This window comes from Hemicordylus capensis, chromosome 4 (assembly GCF_027244095.1).
Source record: "Hemicordylus capensis ecotype Gifberg chromosome 4, rHemCap1.1.pri, whole genome shotgun sequence".
NCBI lineage: Eukaryota > Metazoa > Chordata > Lepidosauria > Squamata > Cordylidae > Hemicordylus > Hemicordylus capensis.
This window is the reverse complement of record NC_069660.1, coordinates 268,017,957-268,043,917: the sequence shown is the minus strand read 5'-3', so window position 1 is coordinate 268,043,917 and position 25,961 is coordinate 268,017,957. Positions and strand designations below refer to the sequence as shown.

The following is a 25,961-nucleotide window of genomic DNA, read 5'->3' as shown; positions in this document are numbered from 1 at the left end:
AGACTGTGACTTTACTATGAAGGATTCCATACCTCCTACTTGGCAGAGCTGGAGTGATGAAGATATATTCCCCATTCCTAATTTTTTTGTTTTGTTTGTTTGTTTGTTTGTTTGTTTGTTTGTTTGAATGCTGATCTTGTTATAGATTTGGAGGGATAATTGGTATGGGGAGTGACAGTCAAGACGTGTTTTACTTTGAGATAAATTTAGAAGACTCTAATAGAACAAACCTGAAAGTTTTAATTTTATTTGAAAGTTTACTTGCTTCAGCTGTTTACTCTGTGTGTGTGTGTGTGTGTGTGTGTGTGTGTGTGTATTAATAGAACTACTTCGCTTTCAGCTGCGGTGAGGTCTATGCAGAAGGATTTCAGTTTGGAGAGATTTCTTTGCGCAGAAACTTTTTCTTAGGTATTTCAAGGTTACAGTCCCAGCACTGTTTGGTCTCTCCTGTATGAGAAAATGTCTCTGGACATTGTTTCTAAGATCTCAAATGAACCCTTTGCTGGGTGAGTGGGTAGATTCTCAAAGCCTCAAAGATTCTAAATGTTGACTCCCACTTTTTTTCTCTGATGCATCTCTCCTTCTCTTTGACTTTTCAAGATATGTGATTAATTCAAAGTTTTATTTATCTATCTATAGGTTTTAACTTTGAGTATAAGCATATACTATACCTCATTAATTGGCTTGTCAATGTATTCTCTGTGTTCAATGCACTGTCTTCAATGTATTTCTGTACTGCTTCTCCTCTTTTTTTTTTTTTTTAAAATCCTTTTCCTACCAAACATTATTTAGGGAACTTCATATAGGGTTTAATATTGAAATAACCTTAGCACTCAAAGTCTTAACCCTAGGAGTTAACACATTTCAGCATGATCCCTTGCTAACTTGGCAAAGAGGCACCTTTTACGTGGTGATTCTCTTTATTTAGCAGGGGGAGAGTAACTGGCCCTATCCACCCCCAGCACAGTACTTCCAGTGACTGTTGCTGGTGTCTGTCTTATGTTTCTTTTAGATTGTGAGCCCTTTGGGGACAGGGATCCATCTTATTTATTTATTATTTCTTTGTGTAAACCGCCCTGAGCCATTTTTGGAAGGGCGGTATAGAAATTGAATAAATAAATAATAATAATAATAATAATGGCTAACAACTGGGAAAACTCATCTCATTATGAAAGACCCAGCAAAAAGTGCAGTTCCAAGTAATTATAGACCGATAACCTGCCTGCCAACCATGTTCAAATTATTAACTGGAATAATAGCAGATGAAGTGATGCAACACTTATTAACTAACAAACAGCTTCCAGTTGAACAGAAAGGAAATTGCCCGAACACCAGAGGCACAAAAGACCAGCTGCTGATTGACAAAATGAGTTTAGAAAACTGCAGGAGAAGAAAAACAAATCTTAAGTGTTGCATGGATTGACTACAAGAAAGCCTTCGATTCATTGCCTCACACATGGATACTAAAATGACGATATCTATAACAACAACAACATTGACAATAAAATTCAGCCATCCCAGGTCCTTGGGAAGGACTCGATGTCTGGATAAAACGAACCAGTCAATAACACTTGTCTGACTGTGTAAACAAGAAATAATAATGGTGTTGAGGTGCCCTTCAGGTTGTTTTGGGATTGCACCTAGGGTGCCAATTAACACTGGGATTATTTTGGTCTTTTTCTGCCACAGCCTTACAAAGATCTACAAATTGAAATTGAATTTGGTAATTTTTTCTATTTCTTTTTCTTCTATTCTGCTATCCCCTGGTATTTCTATGTTGATTATTTTAACTTGGTTTTCTTTCTTCTCGACTAGTTATATCTGGTATATTCACCATCAGCCAATTACAAAAAGCAGCTTTACTGGGAACAGCCTATATTCTGCGACGATATCTATAACAATTGACAATAAAATTCAGCCATCCCAGGTCCTTGGGAAAGACTTGATATCTGGATAAACAAACTAATCAATAACACCTGTCTGACTGTGTAAATAAATAATAATAATCTAGTAGTGCGTAAGTATCAGAATTGGATTATTTATGTGAAACACTTTAAATAATTTAATTAAATAAATTAGAGTGCTATATAAATATAAGCTGTTATTAATAACAAAAATGAAGAGTAAGTTGAAAAGCTAAGACAGGTTACTATTGTCCTAGCTCCTAGTGGTGGGGGCTTTGCCCCAGTAGGCAAAGGCTGGTCCTGCTGCTGCACCAGGTACAGAAATGGAGGCAGAGGTGAGAGAGCACAATCAGGGAGAACTGTTGTACCAGCTGTTGGGGGTTGTAATTTTTACCCCTAGATTAATTAGCAGAGCACTAAATAAACTGCTCACTCCAGTTACAGGGTAGTTGTAGAGTTTAGTTGTTGCAGCTGTTTATAGAAGACACATGGAGATTCTTGTAGAATTAAATACTAATTATTTATTGGTGAAGTACACTTTGGATAGGAAAGACCTAACCGTAATCTATAGAACTACATAATGAATAGGCAGGGAGAGAGAGAGATGTTTCCATCTGCTTTCTAAGAGGAAAGGAAGGGATTCAGACTCAGCACAGGAAATATCTGTAGAGTCATATCAGGGGTCATAGAGGCAGGTAGAATAGTTAGGGAGACCCTTACTCACTATCTCTACTCCCAGTGCCCTTAGTGGTCATTAGGATAGTTGGTGCAAAAGGTCGATGCATGGGAAGTCCATCTCCAACACCAGCAAAGGCTGGCAGTGACTGTGACTCCTAAACTGAGGGCAGGCTTCCATCCTCTTCCAAGTGCTATTCAGTCTTAGTCTCCACATCCAAGGATGCTTCTGCTTTTTCCCCTGAAAAGACCCTTCCACCTCACAAGGCTACCCCTCCATTATAAGCCCAGCCAAACACTCCAGACCTACTGCTGCATCTGCATCCAGGCTCAACGGTGGTGCTCTTCCTGGGAATCCAGTGGGAATAATGGCGCTTAACTGGAGGTCTCTAGGGCAGGTTCCTCCAAGTGCAGCCTTATCCAAGTGTTCCCCAGAGCTTGGAGGGGCAGGAGAGGAGGGCATCTGGAGCTGGGTTAGGAGCTCTGCTTGCCATTGACTGCTCCAAAGAACCCCTGTGTTCCAGTCAGAGACAATGTCACACCTGACAATGCAGCTGTGTTCACTAAAATTATACGAATGCTTGGATCAAGTAAAAGTGTGTCTAAGCAGTTCTTCATTAGCAACTGTTTGTCTAGATAGTACTGAGAGAATCCTTTTGAAAAATAAAAACCCGAAACCAAGTCAATAAGAAGACCAATATGATTAATGGATGCCCCGAATACATACTAAAGTTTACAGGAATGCTTCTGAATACAAGATATAGAGTAAAATACACTAATCTTTAAGAGACTTACTTACCACAACCAGACAACTACTTCAACTATTCATAACCTTGAGTTAAAGTAATTACAAATAATTTTATGCTTCAATTTCCATAACTGATACATGAGTAAAACTTCTGGTATTGCTTCCGGTAGTCAAGCCGAAACCAGATTAAAATTTAGTACTGTTTCAGTATATAGTTATCTACACTATTCACACACAGTTAAGCCTGCTTCATGTGTGACATGAAGGGTTAGGGTTAACCCTTCATGTGTGACAGCAGCAACCACATGTTACATTAGTGGGTAGTTTTCAGCGCAAAGCAATGTTTGTGTGAAGAAGCTCCCAGAGCATTCAAGCCAAGTTTTAACCACACAAGCAAACTCCTTCTGCCAAAAAAGAGGTTTTGTTTGTAAGCTTAACATTGGCCTGAGCCATGTAGGAGCTGATTTAGAAACAGCTTCCCACATGGAAAGCATCCGCATGGTGTGTCTTTTTAGGGTCAGCCAAGTAGTCAGTATAATGTGGGAAATGGGCCTCTGCTGCCAAAGTGAAGAGTTTATTAAATGTTTTTTCACTAGCATAACCCTGTTCTGCAATAGAGAAATCAGGGGCAAGTTAGGATTTAAAAGTATGACCTCAAAATTGTGGTATTGGATTTTATTTTTCACAGCTCAGTCAAGGACATAAGTTCCAGTGCTTGAAGTCCTTTCATATTTGTGTTATTTATAAGGATATGTTGACATAAAGATATGTTATTTTAATCATTTTAAAGCAAATGTGATGGCTGCCATGTCATTGCGACATAGACCCCCTAAACCAGGGGTTTCCAACCTTTTTTAAAAAGTGTACTCGTATCTGAAAGCTTCAGCTCAGATACCCCATATAAGCAGCAAAGAATTGTGACCTCCAGAAGTCAATCCTTCCAAAGTTGGTGGGAAATAAGATACAAGCGAAGTGCATCTGTCCTGGAATAAGGCCATAAAACCCCAAACACTATATTGTGGCTTCCTTCCTCCTCCTATCATCTTGAGGCTCATGGTCAGGGCTCCACAGCATATGACCTGACCCTGCCTCTCCGTCCTCCTCTCCACACGACTGGTTGGCTAGATGCTCAGGATCAGCCCGCTCCCTCAGCCTGACTGAAAGGCTTGGGAGCAAGGGCAATGCTGACGTTGAGCATCTGCTAGCATTTCCCTCACTGCCGAACCTGTCAGTCAGGCTGAGTGATGGGCTCCAGCCAATCCCGTGGACAGAAGGGAAGGATGCTGCCTGGCACTCCTCCCTCCTGGAGAGGGAGCCAACAATGTAGAATGCAAGTGAGGCAAGAGGATAATGTGTACCCCATTTACCCCCATTGAAAACCTGAAATAGTGAATCCAACTTGAAAATATTGTATCAAAAACTTTCCCATCTTAACAATGCTCATTGGTAAACACACTTGTTTACCATGTGTATAAACATAAGAGGAGTTTGGCTGACCCAAATGTCCATATAGGCCAGCATTCTTTCCAACAGGTACTAGCCAGATATTTCTATAAAACTCAAACACCACATGTATGCAGGAGGTCTCCCTTTGAACATGGATTCCATCTAGTTATCATGACTGCCATGATACTTCCATCTATGAATTCGCCCAGTACTTGCAAACAAAACAAAAACGTTTAGGCCTTCAATTGCTCTCCTCAATAATAGTACTCTACAAATCCAATAGAACATTAAAATTATCTCTTTATACGATTCATATGAAACAGATTTAAACCTGGAAAGCACATTTTTATCTGTTCAAAGCAGATTATCTTACCAGTTCTATAGCCAGTGTTGTTGAGATACACTGCAAAAGTACGTGGTTCATGTGTTGCTTGCCATGAAGGAGAAGAGCAATTCTCATTGTTGGTATAGATGTTGTGGTTGTGAACATATTTTCCTGTCAACATTGAGGACCGAGACGGACAGCACATTGGGGTAGTTACAAAAGCATTGATGAAGGTGGCACCTCCATTCTCCATTATCTTTCTGGTTTTATTCATCACTTGCAAGGAACCTGAAAGAACGAACAGCCATATCAGTAACTAGTGAACTAATGATGTCCACTGCTAACCAACATCAACAAACCCAAACAGAATTCATTGTTCACTCAGTTAATATTCAGTGGCAAACCTTCCATGCCCATGTAGCTCTGTAGGTCTCTTATCTATAATCTGCTACATTCTCTTTGATGAAATTAAACAAAATATTTAATTGCAACCAATTGCACAAAGAGGCTTGTAGCTGCTGGGGTGCAGGCACCACCTGCAGATGGGATGATTTGATCACAAGATTCAGTTCCACAATTCCAAGTCCCCTTTGTTCCTGAATTACATAAAATAAATCTGATTTCAGGAAGATGCAAAATAAACTTGAGAATGTGCTATGAACTTCAGTTGGAAAAATTGAACATTAAAAGCTCAAAGATATCAACATAATTTTGTTAGCATGCAATAACTAATAATTTGCTTTCTGATCGTCAGAATTTACACAGAGATGGCAATTTAAAACCAACTTAAATGTAGATTGAATCTCTGAAGAAGAAAAAAATTCTTCTGCTTAATGTTTACTTTCAGCAGTAGAACCAAGTCCTTACTGGGAGCTATACTGCCATGCTATAGTACTTGCAAGGTAATCTTTACAGTAATGCGTAAAGTATTAGGTTGAGGCTTTATGAACCTTGTAAATCAATAGCTACTTAATTATACATATGCCAAATACTAGACAAAACAGGAGATTAATTTTTAAACATGTGCACATTTGTGTGTGGGGACAGGATTTGCCCAGTACATCACACTAGTGCAGAAGACTCTTATACTCCTATGGTCAGAATCTTCCAAATACATAGCAATAGCAATAGCACTTACATTTATATACCGCTCTATAGCCGAAGCTCTCTAAGCGGTTTACAATGATTTAGCATATTGCCCCCAACATTCTGGGTACTCATTTTACCCACCTCGGAAGGATGGAAGGCTGAGTCAACCTTGAGCCCCTGGTCAGGATCGAACTTGTAACCTTCTGATTACAGGGCAGCAGTTTTTACCACTGCGCCACCAGGGGCTCTGCGCCACCAGGGGCTCTTACATGCAAATAAAAGTCTCATTGCTCAATGGATTTTCCTTCCAAATCTCCAGAATAAAAATAAAGCAGTACTGCTTGCTCTCAGTTCAGAGGCTGGGAAGCTTGAAAGCTTTAGAAATGGAAAACCAATTTTTTTTTTTTAAAAAGAGTACAGTCACCGAAAACCTAATTGAATAGCTTGTTAAGATGGTAGGAAATAAAGAGCCCTCTAGCTTGCCTCAGCTTTCTACTGAAACTCAACATTTGAGCTACACACTGCACATTATCTGCCAACATCCAAAATAACTTTTCCAGTGGCAGTAATCCAATTAACCAGCACTCTGCAGGCACTTATTACTTTTGTGAACACCTGTTAACTTCAATTGTTAAACAGAATTTAAGCTGTTTGCAATTGTTATTTACAATCAATACTATATACACATTCAGTTTAACACATTCATGTACACACTTCTCAAAACAGGCACGTCAGTTTGAAATGATGGAAAATGTACATTGCTAAAACACCAACTCATCACAGGGCTCAGCATGAGCATACCTTGTGTGCAACTTTATTTAAACTTCTCATGTTTGAAAACTATCAGGATGCCAAGGTGACAATCCAATATGGATTTGCTAACTTAAATGGTGTTTAGAAATGCAAAAGTTGGTCTCTAATATTAGCATGCTTTCTTGTAGCACAGTTCTGCCATTCTTTTTTAAACAGCAGAATGAAAGCCACTCCACACAGTATATTCTCTACAGGGAAGCTTCTGGAAAACATTTTTGCATGATGGCTGCAATAAGCAGAGCAGGATACCGTGTGCTATCCTATGGAGACAGTTTCCACCACCCACTACTAGATATCTCTAAGCAATAATGTGTCTGCTGGCAATAAGAGATTCTCCAGGCAGTGCCAGGCACACATACAGCTGCGATGTGAGACAGATGCCATGCAGAGGCCATTTCAAGTGGCACCACATGGAGACTAATGTATAGAACAGCCCTGAGATGTAGTAGTTTAGAAACTTAGGCTCCCTTATTAGCCTCTGGATCTTTTCACTGGGATATGCTAGTGTATTAAAGCACTGCTTGTACTGTTGACACCCCCCCCCCCCATATTTATTAAACTGTATGAGCAAGAGCAAACTGTTTGTTGTCTATGCCAGCACCTGCTGTCCTCATTATCCACTCAGAACATACAGATTGTTGTGTCTTTCTGGAGAATGTTCAGTCATTCATATATGACTGACAATTCTCCAGAAGGGCAGACAGCAAACCATACATACATGAACTCCTGTATGAATATACATACATACAGTACATGCATATTCTCATTCTCATTCTCTCTCTCTCTCTCTCTCTCTCTCTCTCTCTCCACACACACATACACCCTACATAATTTTGGAGCCTGGACCTATAGGCATTTGGAGGCCCCCTCCCCTGCAAATTGAGCATCACCATGCTCGGCCGGGTGACCACACCATCTGGGACAGACTAAAGAGGATTGGGGGGGGGCTGGGTCTGTGGAGGCCCTGGACTTTGGCCCGGAAGTCCAGGGGTAAGAGCGCCTCTGCACACACATGTATGTCATTAAGGCTGCACATGGCTCTCTACACTTTCATTGGTTAGCTGTAGTCACTGACATGGCACATCATGCCACCAATAAAGTGATCAGGAATTCATGCAATTTACTTCAAAGCATAGGACCCAATAATTAGTCAGGTTAAAAAAAAACAGTGATTCTTTGTGGAGACAGAAGTTGCCAAACCTACATATTAAAGAATAGAATAGATCATGTGTAATGGAAATACCAACAGAGAATTCTGCAACGCATTAACCCCAGGCATCATTCCTATATTTGATGCATTTCATTTTGCCTGCCTGAAACCATTAAAGAAACATAGTGAAACTCATATGGATATTCAGGAGCACCAAGTTATAATTTGACTGGTATCTATAGGTTGCATAGGAAACACAGCAACAACGTTTTGGATTCACAAATAAGCTGGTATAATTTCTTAGTTAAATCTTGATCCCTGTGAAAAAACAGAAGGCAGAGATTACAAGTCACAACATGTCTTGTAAAACAGAAGCCAGGAACTTCTGAAAATGTTTCAAATCTTGGATATATCACAGGAACAAATACATGCCCTTCAACCCAACTAATTCCCCTTGCCCAAGAATGTTCTGTTCATCTCATTCTGGAAAGAAACTGGGGGTGTAGCTATAACTGAGCTGAGAGGTTCAAAGAACCACCCCCAGCTCCACTCTTCCCTATTTTCTTCATTTTCTCCCTCACTCCAGAGGATGCTGGGGAGAGGGGCAAACATGAAAGTGGGGACCCTGAAAGAAACGATGTGAAAATAATTATTTGTAGAACAGCTTGCTGGCCTCCATGTAGCCTACACCCACCCATGTAGCACAGACAGCAAAGATTCTCTGCACAGCTACCAGATGCTGACAAGAGTTTTATTATTACAATAAGCTTTTCAAAAATGAAAACATTTTTTTTTTGAAATAACTTTTCAAAAATGGAGAGGAGAGCTGATCTTGTGGTAGCAAGCATGACTTGTCTCCATAGCTAAGCAGGGTCTGCCCTGGTTGCATCTGAATGAGAAACTTGATGTGTGAGCACTGCAAGATATTCCCCTCAGGGGATGAAGTCGCTCTGGGAAGAGCAGAAGGTTTCAAGTTCCCTCCCTGGCTTCTCCAAGATAGGACAAGATTTTTTTTTAATAGGACAAGATTTTTTTATTGAACCAACAAACTACCAAAGCATACAGTACGTTGTCAAAGCACAATTATATACAAAGTGGTTGTTTGTACATGATATATCTACAAAGATTTACACACAAGGATTTGGAAACCCACAAGGTTATGAAGTATATGCAGGTAGTACTGTAACTCGGGGGTGGGGGATTTCAAGGCACATCCGGAGATTTGGTGCTGGGTGTTATCAGTATGCTGATGACACCCAAATCTATTTCTCCTTGTCAACATCATCAGGAGAAGGCATATCCTCCCTGAATGCCTGCTTGGAAGCAGTAATGGGATGGATGAGGGATAACAAACTGAGACTGAATCCAGACAAGACGGAGGTACTTATTGTGTGCGGTCGTCACTCGGGAAGTGATATTGATCTACCTGTTCTAGATGGGGTCACACTTCCTCAGAAGGAACAGGTACGCAGTCTGGGAGTGCTTCTGGATACACACCTCTCCCTGGTTTCCCAGGTTGAGGCAGTGGCCAGAAGCGCTTTCTATCAGCTTCGGTTGATATGCCAGCTGCGTCTGTTTCTTGAAGTTCATGATCTCAAAACAGTAGTACACTTGCTGGTAACCTCCAGACTTGATTACTGCATTGTGCTCTATGTGGGGCTGCCTTTGTACGTAGTCCGGAAACAACAACTAGTACAAAATGCGGCAGCCAGGTTGGTTTCCGGGTCATCTCGAAGAGACCATATTACTCCTATATTACAGGAGTTGCACTGGCTGCCAATAGGTTTCCGGGCAAAATACAAAGTGCTGGTTATAACCTATAAAGCCCTAAACAGCTTAGGCCCACGGTATTTAAGAGAGCGTCTTCTTCTGCATGATCCCCATCGTCCACTACGTTCATCAGGGAAGGCTCGTCTGTGGCTACCTTCATGTCATTTGGTGAACACCCAGGGACGGGCCTTCTCTGTTGTCGCCCCGAGACTTTGGAACGCACTTCCCGTGGGAATAAGAATCTCCCCATCTCTAATGGCTTTTAAAAGGGGTCTAAAGACTTATCTTTTTACCCAAGCTTTTTAACTTTTAGCTTTTTAACTTTTTAATTTTTAAACTTTTTATTGTTATTATTTGTTTTAAATTGTTTTTAGTATTTGTTTGTTGTGAACCGCCCTGAGACCTTGGGTTAGGGCGGTATAAAAATGTGCTACATAAACAAACAAACAAACAAACAAACACAGGTAATCGGGGGGGGGGGGGTTACATCCGACGTCCATTTCCACAATTTGTCCCATTGCTGTTTAGAAGAGATACTCTTGTCTTTTTCCACATAACCATACAAACTTTTCCAAGATAGGGCTGAGAGAGATTCCTGCCTGCAACCTTGGAGAAGCCGCTGTCAGTCTGTGAAGACAATACTGAGCTAGATAGACCAATGGTCTGACTCAGTATATGGCAGTTTCCTATGTTTCCTATGTTCCTATGACCATCATTTCAACAAAGGTTAACATCACAGCTGTGAGAATATTCCAGGTGTGTATCAGAGGTTATTTTATTCATGCGTTGACTGTCTATCATGACAAGCGTGGTGTAGTGGTTAGAGTGCTGGACTAGGACCAGGGAGACCCGAGTTCAAATCCCCATTCAGCCATGATACTTGCTGGGTAACTCTGGGCCAGACACTTCTCCCTCAGCCCAACCTACTTCACAGGGTTGTTGTGAAAAAGAAACTTAAGTATGTAGTACACTGCTCTGAGCTCCTTGGAGAAAGAGCGGGATATAAATGTTAATAACAGCAACAACTCCTCCAGACATTCTTGGATGACACCAATTCTCTGAATCCATTTCATTGCGATTTCAGGCCTTATTTTGGTTGCTCTGATAAACATACCTAGAGGGGGGAGAGCAACCCTGTTGATTCTCAGTGGCTTTCAATATCATTGACTATGGTATTCTAGACAGGCCTGTTGGTTGGGGGCAAAGTGTCGTAGTAGTTCTGCTTCTATTGCGGGTTAGATTTCAGAAGGTAGTGTTTGCAGGCCTGCTCAACTTAGACCCCCAGCTGTTTTTGGACTACAACTCCCACAATCCCCAGCCATAGTGGCCAATAGCCATGTACTATGGGAGTTGTAGGCCATCATCTGCAGGAGGGCCAAAGTTGAGCAGCCCTGAGGATTACCATTCAGCCTCATGGCAGTTGTGCTGTGGGATTCTGCAGGGTTTCATCTTATTACAGGGCTTTCTTATCTAGCTGTAGTGACATCCCATTGCCCCCTCCTCACCTGCTCTCTGCTGCTGGTACACTGAGAGGAGAAGAGAAGCTCTAACCCTATACTGTCGTCCTACTTTTGAAATTCAGTACAGGAGGAGGAGGAAGAGCACCACTAGCACCACCACCACCACCACCTGCTATTTGCCCATCTGCTGGCTGGGCACAATTCATCAGCACTGCTGCATTGCCAGTTAGAAGCAAGACCAAGGGAAGGGAGTGGTCTTTTTTTGTGTGCCCTGCTTCAAGTGCCAGAATATCTTGGGCTGCTACTCCACCAGTGGTTGTTTTTGTTTTTTTAAACATCTACATGAAATCCACTGGATGAGATCATCCAGAGATTTGGAGTTAGGCATCATCATTAGTTTACCAATAATATTCAACTTTATTTAAATTTCTCCTTTATGTTTGAATCAGTTGATTCCAATTATGCTGAATCTGTGTCGGTAATCATAATGGGCTGGATGAGAGCCAACAAACTGAAGCTCAATCCTGAAAGGGTGGAGATTCTGTGGGTAGGTGGTTTGTCTGCTCAGGGAAATGGCTGTCAGCCAGGTCTTGATGTGGTTGCATTCCACATAAAGAATAAAGTTCATTGCTTGGGGGTACTTCTGGATTTAGCTTTGTTACGAGAAGCCAAAGTGATCCCTGTAGAACCAAGTGACTTCTACCAGCTAAGGCTGATGTGCCAGCTGCAGCTTGCAGCTACTCCTGGACATAAAGGTCCTGACAGTAGGAATCCAAATTCTGTAACCTCCAGGTTAGTCTATAATGTTGCCACTGAAGACTGTCCCTCCAAAATATAGCTTGTTCCAAAATATAGCGACTAGGTTATATTAAGTGAACAGCCTGTTTGGGGGCTCCCAGCAGCACCCCTACATGTGAATTGGAACGAGAGGCTTGTAGTTTCCATTTTGAATCATGGGATCACAGGCTCACCATTTACCTATATGGGCTAACTCCCAAGAATAAGTCTCTTGGTAGATAGCACGGGAAGGCAACTCCAGGTCAAGTCTAACCCGTGACTGAAAGAGTACTACTCCTTGTGCTTCTCTGTTCATGCACAGAGAAGGCCGCTGAGTAGCCCGGAATTAAGGAGAAGCCATTTCTCTGAAATGAGTAGCCGAAACTCATCTCAGTGTTGGCACAAAGGATTAGTTTTCTAAGCTAATCACTTTTACAGGAAGAGCAGATAAGATTGCAAGAGGCTCATCCCCCTAAGTGCGTGTTAATGGTTGGCATGAAATAAGTGAGGAGAGCTGGTCTTGTGGTGGCAAGCATGACTTGTCCCCTTAGCTAAGCAGGTCCACCCTGATTGCATATGAAAGGGAGACTAGAAAAATGAGCACTGTAAGAGATTCCCCTTAGGGGATGGAGCTACTCTGGGAAGAGCATCTAGGTTCCAAGTTCCCTCCCTGGCTTCTCCAAGATAGGGCTGAGAGAGTTTCCTGCCTGCAACCTTGGAGAAGCTGCTGCCAGTCTGTGAAGACAATACTGAGTTAGATAGACCAATGGTCTGACTCAGAACATAGGCAGCTTCCTATGTTCCTATGTAAGCACAGGGAACACACTCATTTTGCTAAAGAAATATATTTATCTTTTGCCCAGATGGTCTTCCTGACACAAGATCAACTCTGAGTCCACCTATTCAAGGTTTTTACATAAAGGTTGTCTAAACCCTTTCACTTCATTGTGCTCTAGAGCAAACCCACCTAGAATTGAACAGGACAAAATGTATTATTTTGTCCACTGAGAATGTCACCCCCATCACCGACAAGGGGTGGTCAGCATTTGACCCCAAAGCAGACCTCTGTCTATTTGCCACAGACACCATCAAGCAGTGTATCTCTTCTCTGGATTCACCCACTGCATGTGCGTATGTCTGGGCACCAGCTATTCCATCTGACTGCACCTTGGCCCTCGTACCCATCCCACTTTCTGCCTCTAGGCTGGCCGTGGTTTCCAGGCCCAATCTGTGCAGAATGCTTGACTGCATCAGGGAACTGGTCTCCTGGGATCAGTTCACCTTTAGACTTTTATTGGCTTCCAGATTCACGAGTGGCACATGGGGAGAGAGGTCCCTCAGCACCGGCTGAGCAACAAGTATCTGATACACCATCGGAGAGGATCCAAGTACATTAACCAACCTCTTCTCCAAAGTCTTTTGCTTCCTCCTTGCTCTCTTTTAAGTCTAAAGCTATTCTCTAAAGGCCCATTTCTCTCAACAGCCTTGAGTTGATCCAAATTTTAATTTGGATCTCAAACTAAAACACCTTTCCATGAGCTTCAATTTATTATTATTGCTCTTATTAGTTTTTTTTATTAGTCAATATTGTGTTCTTATCAATATTTCCTTTTTATACCCCTATTACCCCAAATAAACCTGTGTCCAAGCCTGAAGCTTTGCACAAGTTTATTCTGTAATGAACTGCTTTTTCTTGCTTCGCTGATTCCCCACACAAGCCCAAAGGTTAGTCCGGAGTGTATAGCCAACACTCCAGAGCAGTTTCATTAAACTGTTTAAACTGTTTAGAGGTTATGGTTTTGCCTTTGATTTTTGAATGATTATATTTTGTTTTAGTTTGTAAACCGCCCAGAGCTGTTGAATTGGGTGGTGTAGAAATGAAATGAAATGAAACCGTTTCTAACCAAGACAACAAACTTGGAATCCATCTCACCAGTGTTCTAAGTGCAGTACCGGCTCTCTGTCCATTTCTGAGAACTATTCAAACCACCGCTGTCAGAGGTGCACATAGGTAATTTTGGGGCCTGGACCTAAAGGCCGTTGGAGGTTCCCTCCCCTGCAAATTAAGCATCATTATGCTCTGCCAGGTGACCACACCACCTGGGACAGACTAAAGAAGATTTGGGGGGGCCTTTAGGGCTGTGGAGGCCCTGGACTTCAGCCCCAAAGTCCAGGGGTAAGAGCTCCTCTGGCTGCTGTTAACCTTTAAAGCCTGTGCAGCTTGGGACCAGATTACATAAAGAAATACCTTTATGTCTCATATCAACCTGATGGTGTATCAATGTCTTCATTGGAAGCAGTGTTTTCTCTCTCTTTCTTTTTCATCTGTGTGTGGAATGAGTTTTGTTCTGGGGGGAGTATCAAGGCAGTGTGTGTGCACATGCATTCAGAGCAGTGCCTTCTTGACTGAGCATGAGCGGGATCTAAAGCTGACTTAGCAGACATAAAAAAAAATGTGTGAGCACGCACACACATGCACGCCTTAGAGGGAACAGTGATTGGAAGACCTCCTCTTAGTGTCCTGCTATCTTCAGCAAGATAGACTGTGACTGAAGAGAGGGCCTTCTTCGTTCTAGCACTCCATTTATTGAATGCTCTTCTTCAGGGAGGCTGGCCTGGCATTTCGTTTGATATTCTTACAGTGCCAGGTGAAGTTCTTTTTATTTGTCCAAACTTTTAATCTATGATGGAATGCATTTAATTACTGCCATTTTTATCCTGCTATTTCATTCTTTTCTATTCGTTCGTTACTGCTTTTAGATGCTATTGCTGAAAGCCACTCCAGAAACGTTTTACACTGAAGGGCAGGATACACATTTTAAAAATAAAAATAAATGGCAACACTATATCACCTATTAGAGAAATAAATAAGAAAAACTAGACTATACAGGTTGAGTATCCCTTATCTGGACATCCGAAATCCAGAATGCTCCAAAATCCGGATAGCACAATGTAACAAAAAACAAAATGCCTCAGCAGACTCGCAGATACCCAATTCTGATGCTTTTAAACATGTAGTCAAAACTTACTTATTTCAGAAGGCTGTTAGTGACAGGGGTCTTGTCTGTAATTCTCTCTAGTTGTGGCTCTGTTTTTATTGTGAAGCTTTTTAATGTTTTTGATGTTCTCGCTTTGGTGCTAGAGGGAAAAGGGAAAGCCCCTCTCCTCTACTCCCTGCTCAGTTTGGTGCCTGCTCTGTTGGCGTCTGTTTGGGCGCTCTGGATCCCATGCCCAAGGTAACTCATTATGCAAATATTCCCAAATCTGGAACACTTGTGGTCCCAAGCAGTCCAGATAAGGGATACTCAACCTGTACTAGATTTGAAATTAAATTTTAAATTATAAGTTGAAATCAGAAGAAAAATATCAAGTATCGAATATCAAATCACCTTGGGATAATTTTATGAAAGGCGGTACAGAAATCTATCAAAGTACTGACCACAACAAATCTTCTTTATTAATATTTTTTGAGTCTTTGAATTGCTTGCTAAGGCAGCAGTTTGGGATCCAAGACAAGACCTTCTAGTACCACCACATAGGATGGGGCCACAGCTCACTGGCAGAGCATCTGCTTTGCATGTAGGATGTTCAGTTCCTGGCATCTTCAAGGTGGTCTGTGAAATAACCATCTGGAACCCTGGAGAGCTTCTGCCAAGTCAGTGTAGACAGTTCTGAGCTAGATGGATCAATGGTCAACTTGGTGTAAGGCAGCTTCCTATGTAATCTATGTAAACACACACTACCAAACAGTGAGCTGCTTTGAGCTGCAGTGCACCAGTGTTTTTCCCAGGCCTCGGGTGGCATGGCATGATGTTCAATGGGACTGTATCTCTATGCTTATGACTGGCAGGTGAGAGGAAACACCACCTCTCTAGCATGGTATAGGCCATCAACATGCCATGGAGGTGGTTGTAGCAGAACATGCTCACCTAGGATGCTGCAAGGCCAGGAATCAGTCAACTCATTTTTGTGGCTTATAAAACTATAAATTTTGCTGGTACTATTTTCTTAAAGGCTTATATTCTGCTCCCAACATTTATATTGACTTTTCTTCCAGCAACAATGGTGCATTGCTGTGACTTGCTGCACCAGCAAATAGGTAATTAGAAAAGTGTGTATGAATCTCTGCGTCAGCAGAAATCCTATTACCTAGTTGTTGGTGAAGCAAGTTAAAGTGCACATGTCTGCTGCTATGGACAGTGGCTGACAGCCTCACTAATGTATTCAATGGAAGCCCTATTGAAATTAATAGGACAAGCTCATGAACTTATCCTATTAATTTCAATACAACTTCCATATTTTATAGAACATGCTAGAGTGGTGGTGGTTCCTCTCGCCTGCCAGTCATAAAGTTGGGACATGACAGGTATGGGGCATGGAAATGTGGAAAAACTTACCAAGTATGGGGAAGAGCCCAGCCATCATGCCACTAAGCCTGTGTAACTACCCAATTTGTGGGCAGTAGCAATGAGGCCTACTGGACCTCCAGAATGGCCCTGTCCAAGAGGTGATGGGGCCTCTTTCGATTGTTACTCTATCAGAAGGTATTGAGGTCTTGTGAGATTTCGGAATGAGATCTCTTTTTCAGACAAAATCTCATGAGAATTGCCAGAGCTGTCAGGAACTATATAAAAGAGTGAACAGGCCAATGATGAGGGGCCAGTAACTGAGGAGGGCCTATGCTGGCAAGTGCCCTATGACTCAGAGTAATTAGAAGGGAACTCTAGTAGTGGTTGTGTGAGTGGAACCAACCCCTTTTTTGTGTTGTAACCCTGAAACCTCTGAGGCTTGTGAGAAGAAGCAGGTGTTTGCTGTGGCCCTGTGACCTGGGTACTTGGAAGCTTGACACATAAAGCATAGAGATACAATCCCACTGAACATAAGCAGCAGGTATTTGGCCCCTGCAGCTGTGGAAAGAGGTACCTTTCAAAGTAGTGATTCTCTAACATTTAGCAAAATGAGAACTACTGGCCCTATTGAACCCCACTACATTGTGACTCCAGTGGCTGCTGGTGGTGTCCATTTTGTGTTTCTATTTAGACTGTGAGCCCTTTAGGGACAGGGAACCTTATTAAAAAGTAAACCAAATTTTCTCCACTAAAAAGTAATATACAAACAACAAAAAGTATGCAACTAGTTACGTGTTGTAGAACCCACATGCAGAGGCCTCAGACACAGCATGGGGATGGGCATTCCCATCTAAACCATGAGAGCAATAGGAAAGTGAATCTACATTCATACTGTGCAGAGTTTAGTTAAGCCTCATGAGCAGATAGGATGCGGGCGCAGATCCACACTCCCTCTGTCCCCAGCACGTTGGGCAATGTATGTGGTTTCTCTTCCAACACTGGAACTGCGTGCACAGCCCTCATTGCAGACCTCCAGCCAAGTAACCTCAATTCACAACACCATGCAGAAGGATCCTGCACCAGCCAGGGAATTAGCATGGGATCCTGATTTCTTATGCAAAGATCTACTTCTATGGGTGGATCTGCCTTGCATCTCTTGGGATAAAAACATACAACCACCTTAAAAAACAAAGTTGTTATAGGCCAACATCCAAACTACTTATGAGCAGAATGAATAATTCATTCTGGATGTCAGCCACAGTCCTTGTATTAATATTCATAACAAACATTACTCTATACAAACAGTACAGAGTGGTGGAAAAAGTTTACACACAAGAGAATCTATATCCAGCATTTCAAATGCTATAGAAGAATGGATCGTTATTAGCAAAATTAACTGCTGTTAATGGGTAGCTTCCTGCTTTTCCAAAAAAAACCTTGTTAGCACAGTTTTTTTAAAGTGCTTCATTTAATCAGAGGTAGTTGAACATTAACAAGTATTGATTCTGCAACCTCTTAACCAAATAGGAATCAATTAACAACAACAATTTATATACCGCTTTTCAACAAAAGTTTCCAAAGCGGTTTACATAGAGAAATAATAAATAAGATGGCTCCCTGTCCCCAAAGGGCTCACAATCTAAGCAGAAACGTAAGATAGATACCAGCAACAGTCACTGGAAGTACTAAGTCATATCATTAAGTCATATCATATGCAGTGTAAAAATGGAAGTAGTTTTTTGTTCTTCGTGGAACAGGATTTCCAAATCTGTCAAGTATGTATAATAATGTGCAGGAAAGGCAAACATGCTAAGGATCATTTACAGAGTAAAAAGTAATTTTAAAACACACACAAAAGTGATTGAGTGAAATTATGCTGCAAATCATAACAATGACTCACCAAGCTCCACATCTTGGTCATCTGTGAGTACAAGGATAATGTTTGGTCGGATATTTTTTCGCTCCTGCTGCACACGTCCTCGAAACCTTGGGGATTTGATAGTAGTACCGAAACTTCTTAGCAATTCAGTGCCAAGCACAGTCCACATAAGTGCAATGCAATAATGATTCATTGTATCTTTCTAATACTTCAGTTAAACCCTTGTGCAAACGTTTATGTGCCTTAATGTTCAAGTTCTGCAGAAAAGAAATAAAGAGAAAAACCCTGTTCAAAACTGTGCAAATGTCAATTGCAATGGCTTCACTTCCCCTGCCCCTACATTTAATACTTCTTAAAAACAACACCACCACCACACAAAATACTGGTAGAGTAATTAATTGTTCCACTGAAACCTCTTTAGAATAAACCCTAAGTGAGCAAACATCTCAATTCTTCTTATGCTAAAAAAAGCAGGGGGGCGGGGTTGAGGGAAGAGCCTGAATGTAGCACACTAGACACCCGTTCTTAGCAGCATTGAAAGAAAGAAGTCAATTAAAATCTATTTTGCTTATTTACTGAACTGAGTGCTTGCCTCATGGGCAAGGCTAAGGTTTCCTTAAGAAATCAGCAAAGCTCACACATTTATATTACATTCCTGATGTTACATCGCCTTCTCACACATTTATATTACATTCCTGAAATCATTGAAAAATGAATGTTAATTTGAGCCCCATGGCACAAATTAGCCCCATGACACCTGCAAATGGCAGGTAAACTCACCTGCACTTCTGAAGCAAAGAGGCACAGCTATCGGTCAGAACATGAACTCTAACATAAGTTGTGGCTACTCTGTTTCTCTTTTGCACGTTAACAGAGAGCTCATCTTAAGTGACAGTCCAGATGATCTTACCCGGCACTGTGAAAGCCCATATACCTATCCATCATCAATCAGCAGTGGGACCAAATGCATCATTTATAATGCACAGCAACTCTAAACAAGCCCTTGTCCCCAATTCTCCCTTTCCAGATTCGGCTCACTGAGCCTATCAGAACCCTTTCTCAGTATCTGTCAGTCAAGCAGCCCCGCTATTGTAAGCCCTAATGCAACCTCAGGAGGGGTCTCTGTGCTGTGGCAGACTTAAACCTACAACGGGGAAATGATTGATTGGGCTTGCGGCTCAAAAGGTTAGCCACTTGCGCTTCAGCATTCTTTGCTCTGTTGACAGAAGCTCTGCCAAGAGGAGAAAACTTGTGGTGATGCTAACTGAAATTTAAAGCTTAACCCACTGTGGTTTTTAAAAACACAAAAGTCATCCAACAGCTCAGAGGGCAGACAGAATTACAGGAGACTTATTCCATGGGAAAGTCTGCTTGGAAAAACTGTGACACAAGCCTTAATGAGAATGGAACACAACTCATCAGACAATCAGTCCTCCCACACCTGAGACTTCATATTTAGACATGCAACATTAAATAGGAGGAGATAAATCAGCAGAACTAATTAAGTGGAAGCACAGTAGAGAAGGAGGATGGGAAAAAAGGCCCCATCACTCATCTGAAAATACAGCAAAGGAGGAATGTGATTCTTGGGGGGTAAACTTGATGCAGACCACCAGTATCATGCACATAATTTTAAATATAGGATTCTACTCTCTTTTCACTTACACACCCATTATTTGAAGCTTCACAATATATCCTAGAACTGTTTTATACACCTCACTCTTTGGGTGATAATTATTCCAGGAGAGCAGGAAGGCATTTAAACACAAAACTCCAAGCGCCTGTAAGCAAAGAAATCATGGCTCTATTGTCTCTGCACAAACATTCCAATCTCTGATTGACATTGCAGCAACCTAAAGGCAGGATGCCAGAGGAATCAGCATTTTTAAAATTTAAATGACATTGCCTGGACTACATGACATTCAGATAAGGAGCCTGGAAGTCAGTAATTAGCCTGAGATGGCTTTTCTTCTTCTCAGAGTACTTTGGTTTCTTTCTATTTGCTCTAGATCATATGAAGCAGATGATGAGAACAGGATTATTGGCCAAATAAGTATGTTTCTGTTTGGTACAGAATCACTATCTGTACTTGGTGGAAAAACTAATTCCCCCCAAGGGTATTCTTCCAAAAAAAAAACAACAAACCACCTTTAGTCTCTCCTCTCCTAAGCCAAGACATTTGGGAGGAAGAGGAGGAAGAAGAGGAAGAGGAGGACGATGACATAAGAAAAGCCTTGCTAGATCAGGCCTAAGGCCCATCCAGTCCAGCATCCTGTTTCCCACAGTGGCCCACCATATGCCTCTGAGAAGCCCACAGGCAAAAAGTGAGGGCATGCCCTCTTTCTTGCTGTTGCTCCCTGCAACAGGTATTTAGAGCATCTTGCCTCTGAGGCTGGAGGTGGCCTATAACCACCAGCCATTGATAGTCCTGTTCTCCATGAATTTGTCTAAGCCCCTTTTAAGCCAAGCCCCTTTTAAAGCCCTGTGTAGTGACCATTACCACAGCCCATGGCAGAATATTTACACACTGTGTGTTGGGGGGGGGAACACCTTCATTTTATCAGTCATAAATGTCCCAGCCTTCGGTTTCATGGGATGACCCCTGGTTCTACTGTTGTGAGAGAGGAAGGAAAATGTATCTCTGACCACTCCTTCTACTCCATGCAGAATTTTATACACCTCTATCATGTCTCCCTGCAGTCACCTCTTTTCCAAACTAAAAATGTGATACATAAATAAATAAAAAGCCCCAGATGCTGTAGCCTTGCCTCATAAGGAAGTGCTCCAGGCACCTGATCATCTTGGTTTCCCTATTCTGAACCTTTCCCAATTCTACAATGTCCTTAAAATACAGTGAACAAAACTGCATGCAGTACTCCAAATGTGGCTGTGGAGTACATGTTCAACATTTATTGGATCAGTTGTACTACCTTGAACAATTTTTCAGTCTATGTATTTTACCAGAAAAGGCAGTCATCACACACACACCCCACCACCACTTAACAATCTTTTCCAAGCATAAGAGGTTAACTCAAGGCACTCCCAATGAAGGTTTCCCTGCACTAGGATATGTACTGTGTCAAGTTCATAATTATGAATGGTTCAGTCGACTACTTTCAAATTAGGATATTCCTTCAAAGAGGAGACACTTCATTGTAGGGAAATTGCATTTTCCCAGCACCTAAAATACAATTAGTTGAGAGATATCTTTTCCTAATACTACTACAATAGGAGTTGCAAGCACAGAATAGCAGTACTTGACAGATTTTTCTTTGGATCTCGGAGCCAGTTCAGAAGTATAGGAACCAGATAATGGACACTTAACCATATTACCAGACTTAATGACAGACACTGTGGAGGGGGAGGACAAATGGGTTTCTCTTTAACCCATCTACAAGTAACATTAGACCAGAAACAGGACTGCCTGGGACAAATAAAGATTTTATTCAGTAGCTGCCTCTGAATTCCTAGGCCATGGCCCCCCTGGTGCCTGGAATTTGTCAAGCCCTGCAGCATAGTCTAGAGCTGCAGATCACAAGCACCTATGGGCTGGTGAAACCATTAGTTATAAGCAACAGATTTCTCCTCCACCATCCTACCTTCCCCATTCTGAAGTCTTTCAGCAGCAGGAAGTTCAGCCTTGCTGCAGCAGCACTGATCAACTCCACTTTTTGTCTGTCTCTCTCCACACATCAATTGTTTCTGGTGACACACCAATAGCAGCTTTCTTCGTGGGGCCCTCAGCAGTTTGGGCAGTGGAAGCTATCAGGACCACCTGCAGAGAGTGTTAACACATCTTTCCCATACATCATGGTCACAATCCTGACAATCCTGATCTGGGGCCCTCTAGAGCGACTATATGCAAACACACACACACACCCTTCTCCGAAACACAGACAAAACCTCTTTTTTTAAAAACCTACACACACACACACACACACACACACACACACACACACACACACACACTATGGGCAAATGGCACATTTAAAGTTGCATTTTGTTTGGCCCATGTTGTCTTTTTAAGAGACGAAACCAAGAGAATAGCTGCAAAAGTTTGGCCTGGCCTTTCAGGGTTTTTAATTAGTTTTAATTGTTTTGATGCTAACCTGGTTTTCAGGGTTTTAATTGTTCTGATAGTTTAATTGTTTTTAAAGATGTTTTAATTGTTAATTGATGTTCATATTTATATTTCTGTTTTAATTGTTATTGGCTTTAATGATTTCTGTTTTAATTGTAAACCACCCTGAGCCATTTCGGAAAGGCGGTATAAAATAAAATAAAATAAAATATAAGTATACTTATATACATGCTACTTGTGGCAACACAGGAAACTGCTGTGCCACAAGTTAGCATTCTTCACATCTGGAGAGGCCCTTATTAATTAAAACTATTTACACAGTGGTCTCCAACTTTTCCATCTAATCTCTGTTGAGATTATGTCTTATGTGGCCTCTGTCTGTCAGGCAGCAAACAATTTGTGCCTCCTCTGAGGGACACTTGTGGCAAACAATGAGAACTCGACCCAGGAATGAGGTTAAGCTAAATGGAAAAACAATGGACAACAATAAGATTTCAAGCTGCCAAGGAAGAGAATTCAAACAGAAAACCTTGTAAAAAAGCAAAACATTTTGTATTGATCCCACACACACCCCAATCAAAACAGTAATTAGGAAGCATACCACTGGTTATGTCAAGAACCTTAAACTTCTGACACAATCAACTCAAAGGCTGGAGTTAAGTCATATCAAAGATGCTTCCCATAGCAACTGCTTGTGCCTGCATCATACTTGGAGAGCTGTGGCTCTATCGAAAAGCTCTGCCTTTTAAACTGCTAAATGTTTCTTTAAGTAAATGGCTTTGTTTGATTGCCAAGTTGCTGACTGCACACACACTGCTGTACACATGGAGAGCCCCAATTCTACCCTCCTGCTACACATTCAGTCTATGCATGGAGGGAAGGATAACAATAGGGCTACTGAAACACAAAAGGCTACAAAACCTGGTCATCAGCAGCAAGAGTGCATACCCCATAGAGTAGCGGATCCACTTCTCTGGAATAAACACTACTGTTCATCCCCAACTTCTGTAAATAACCTAACTTCATTCTGAAAGCATTTACTGCAACAAGACTAAACCTCACACATTTGCAGAAAGTTTGACCATCCATTACAGCATCACAATTCACTCACATATTTAATTGTGTCTCCCTTGCACAGGACGTGTCTTTATTCAAAAGTGACCTTTTAAAAATCTGTATCCTTGGTGTCTATCTCCTGATGAAGCAAAGAACAAACCCTACACAAATGTATAGCTTCACGGGGAGACAAGAACATTCTGTAGTGTTTGTGTTGGCTACTTAGCACTAGGCTACAAGTGTCCTCAGAGACTCCGCAATTTGTCTTGAGAAACAGTCAGAGGTTGGGAAAATTAAAAAGAGACCTTGTTCTTTACACATGGCAAGTGAACGTAAGGCATTGTGCAGTGTCCAGGAATCAAGAGGAGACTACAAGTTGCCTTTCTTCTCCAAGGTAAATGAAAACATATTGACTGCAACTGAAAAATATGCTATGTGGAAAATACACACCCTTCTTTTCTACAGACATGTACAGATCAGCAGATTTCCTCGACGGAATCCAAGCAGATGCATTTTGAAGTATTTAATTGACACTAAACTCTTTTCTACCCTGATCCCAAAGAATTAAACTCTGTAGCAAAACTGTTGATTACAACACACTTTCATGCAAGTGATTTTTGGGATAGAAATATTGTACAAATATACAGCTCAGCTTCTACACATTTCATGGTCTATTACAATTCGCACTGCACTTTGAGTCTTCTTCCTTCAAGCAATTAAAAGGACAACTCATTCAAGGGATATACTCTGTGCACAATGGGTCTAGGTCAGTGACAGCTGACTTCTTCAGCATGAGTGGCTGGATTTCCCAGACACTTTGCCCAATGACGTCATTGTAACCTCTAGCAGCTTGGCCAGGGAGGGAACCTGGCAGGTACCCATCCTAAAGGAAACATGTTCTAGTAAGAACTAATCTGCCAATTTTCCTTTCACTTTCTTTACAACTGGATTGGGGTGGATGACATCATTACAAACTACACCACTGAGGTGTCCCTGTGTGTCACTCACTACAGCTGTACCTCATTTCGTTCAAATTAGTTAGACAGTCCACAAATTAGTGCACTTGCACCTCAAAAGTTTATACGTCCACCATTTGAATTGGAGAGAATGACATCATCACAAACTACACCATTTTGGCATCCTTATGTGTCCCTACAGCTGAAGCAAATTTGGTTTAATTCAGTTAGGCAGTTCACAAGTTAGCCCACTTGCACCTCAAAGGTTTACGTGTCTGCCATCTTGAATCAGGGTGGATGACATCACCACAAACTATGCCATTGAGGTGTCCCTGTGTGTCACTCACTACAAATGTGCCTAATTTGGTGCAAATCGGCTAAATAGTCCACAAGTTAGCCCACTTGCACCTCAAATGTTCATGCTTCCACCATCTTGAATTGGGGTAGATGACATCATCACAAACTATGTCATTGAGGTTTCCTCATGTGCCCCTACAACTGTAGCAAATCTAGGCGGTTCACAAGTTAGCCCACTTGCGCCGGAAATGTTTACGTATCCGCCATCTTGAATCTGGGTGGACGACATCATAATAAACTATACCATTCAAGTTTCTCTATCTGTCCCTACAACTGTACCCAATTTGGTTCATATTGGTCCAGGCATTGTGAAGTTGCCAGTGGGATGGGACACACACACATGCCAGGTGATCTCATAAGTCCATTGGAAAGTAGGCTAAAAATCAGACTCGAAGATGTATCATTATAAAGTTATCTAGGACAAAACTGGAAGGTGGCTGTTCCTTCTGTTCTGTTCTTTGACCTGGGAGATCCATTCCCCACATGACTGCTTTGAAAACATTGCTACTAACCCAGAAGTCTCACATGGGTCACTTCACAACAGAAAGGCACAGTGATATGTGTACCTTAGCACCATCCATCATCACTTCCAAGAGCACACAGCTCAAGGTGATCCAGCTACCTGGCACATGACAGCACACATACTCAAACTGGGTTAAGGGAGAAGTTAATGTTGAGGCTTTACACACGATCGGTGTGTAGAGCCTGCAGGGCTTGTGCTGGGAAAATGGGCTTGACCACTCTCCCTGCACACGATCAAATGTTGAGCCCTGAGTGGCCAGATCGGCTCCCCACATGACTACCAGCTCCGTCACAGCAGGGATTGAGGGCTGCCGAGCCCCTGGAAGCCCCAGGGCAAGTGCCCGGGGGCAAGTGCCCGGGGCATCCTGGGGAGATCCCTGTGCCAGAAGGCTGCTTGTAACTTCCCAGTCAGGGGTCTACTCATGTGTCACCATGGCATGGAGTTGCATTGTGGTGGCAGACAATCCGTTAAACATGGTTAGCGGAACTAACGGTTAACACTTGCTCTGCTAACCTCATTTTAGGGGAGGGGTTCATAGGCGGCCTAACCGCCATTGAACCATGGTTCTCACAATGAGGGGAAACCAGGCTGGGCTCCCTTAGC

At 42.0% G+C, this 25,961-nt stretch overlaps 1 protein-coding gene across 15 annotated transcripts in view; it reads right to left on the bottom strand.

Annotated features, from left to right (window-relative positions):
- Positions 1–25,961, bottom strand: part of SULF1 (sulfatase 1) — a 198,483-nt gene that overhangs the window by 78,096 nt on the left and 94,426 nt on the right. For 11 of the 15 annotated variants that reach the window (XM_053250517.1, XM_053250522.1, XM_053250514.1 and 8 more), the window contains 2 exons: positions 18,407–18,642; positions 5,147–5,386 (listed from right to left, as the gene is read on the bottom strand). In XM_053250517.1, coding sequence (XP_053106492.1) covers positions 5,147–5,386; positions 18,407–18,578 — 412 coding nt within the window. In that variant the 5' untranslated portion in view covers positions 18,579–18,642. Of the gene's footprint in view, positions 1–5,146; positions 5,387–18,406; positions 18,643–21,984; positions 22,161–25,961 lie in introns of those variants that run through there. The other 4 variants (XM_053250520.1, XM_053250521.1, XM_053250516.1 and 1 more) reach the window with 2 other exon arrangements.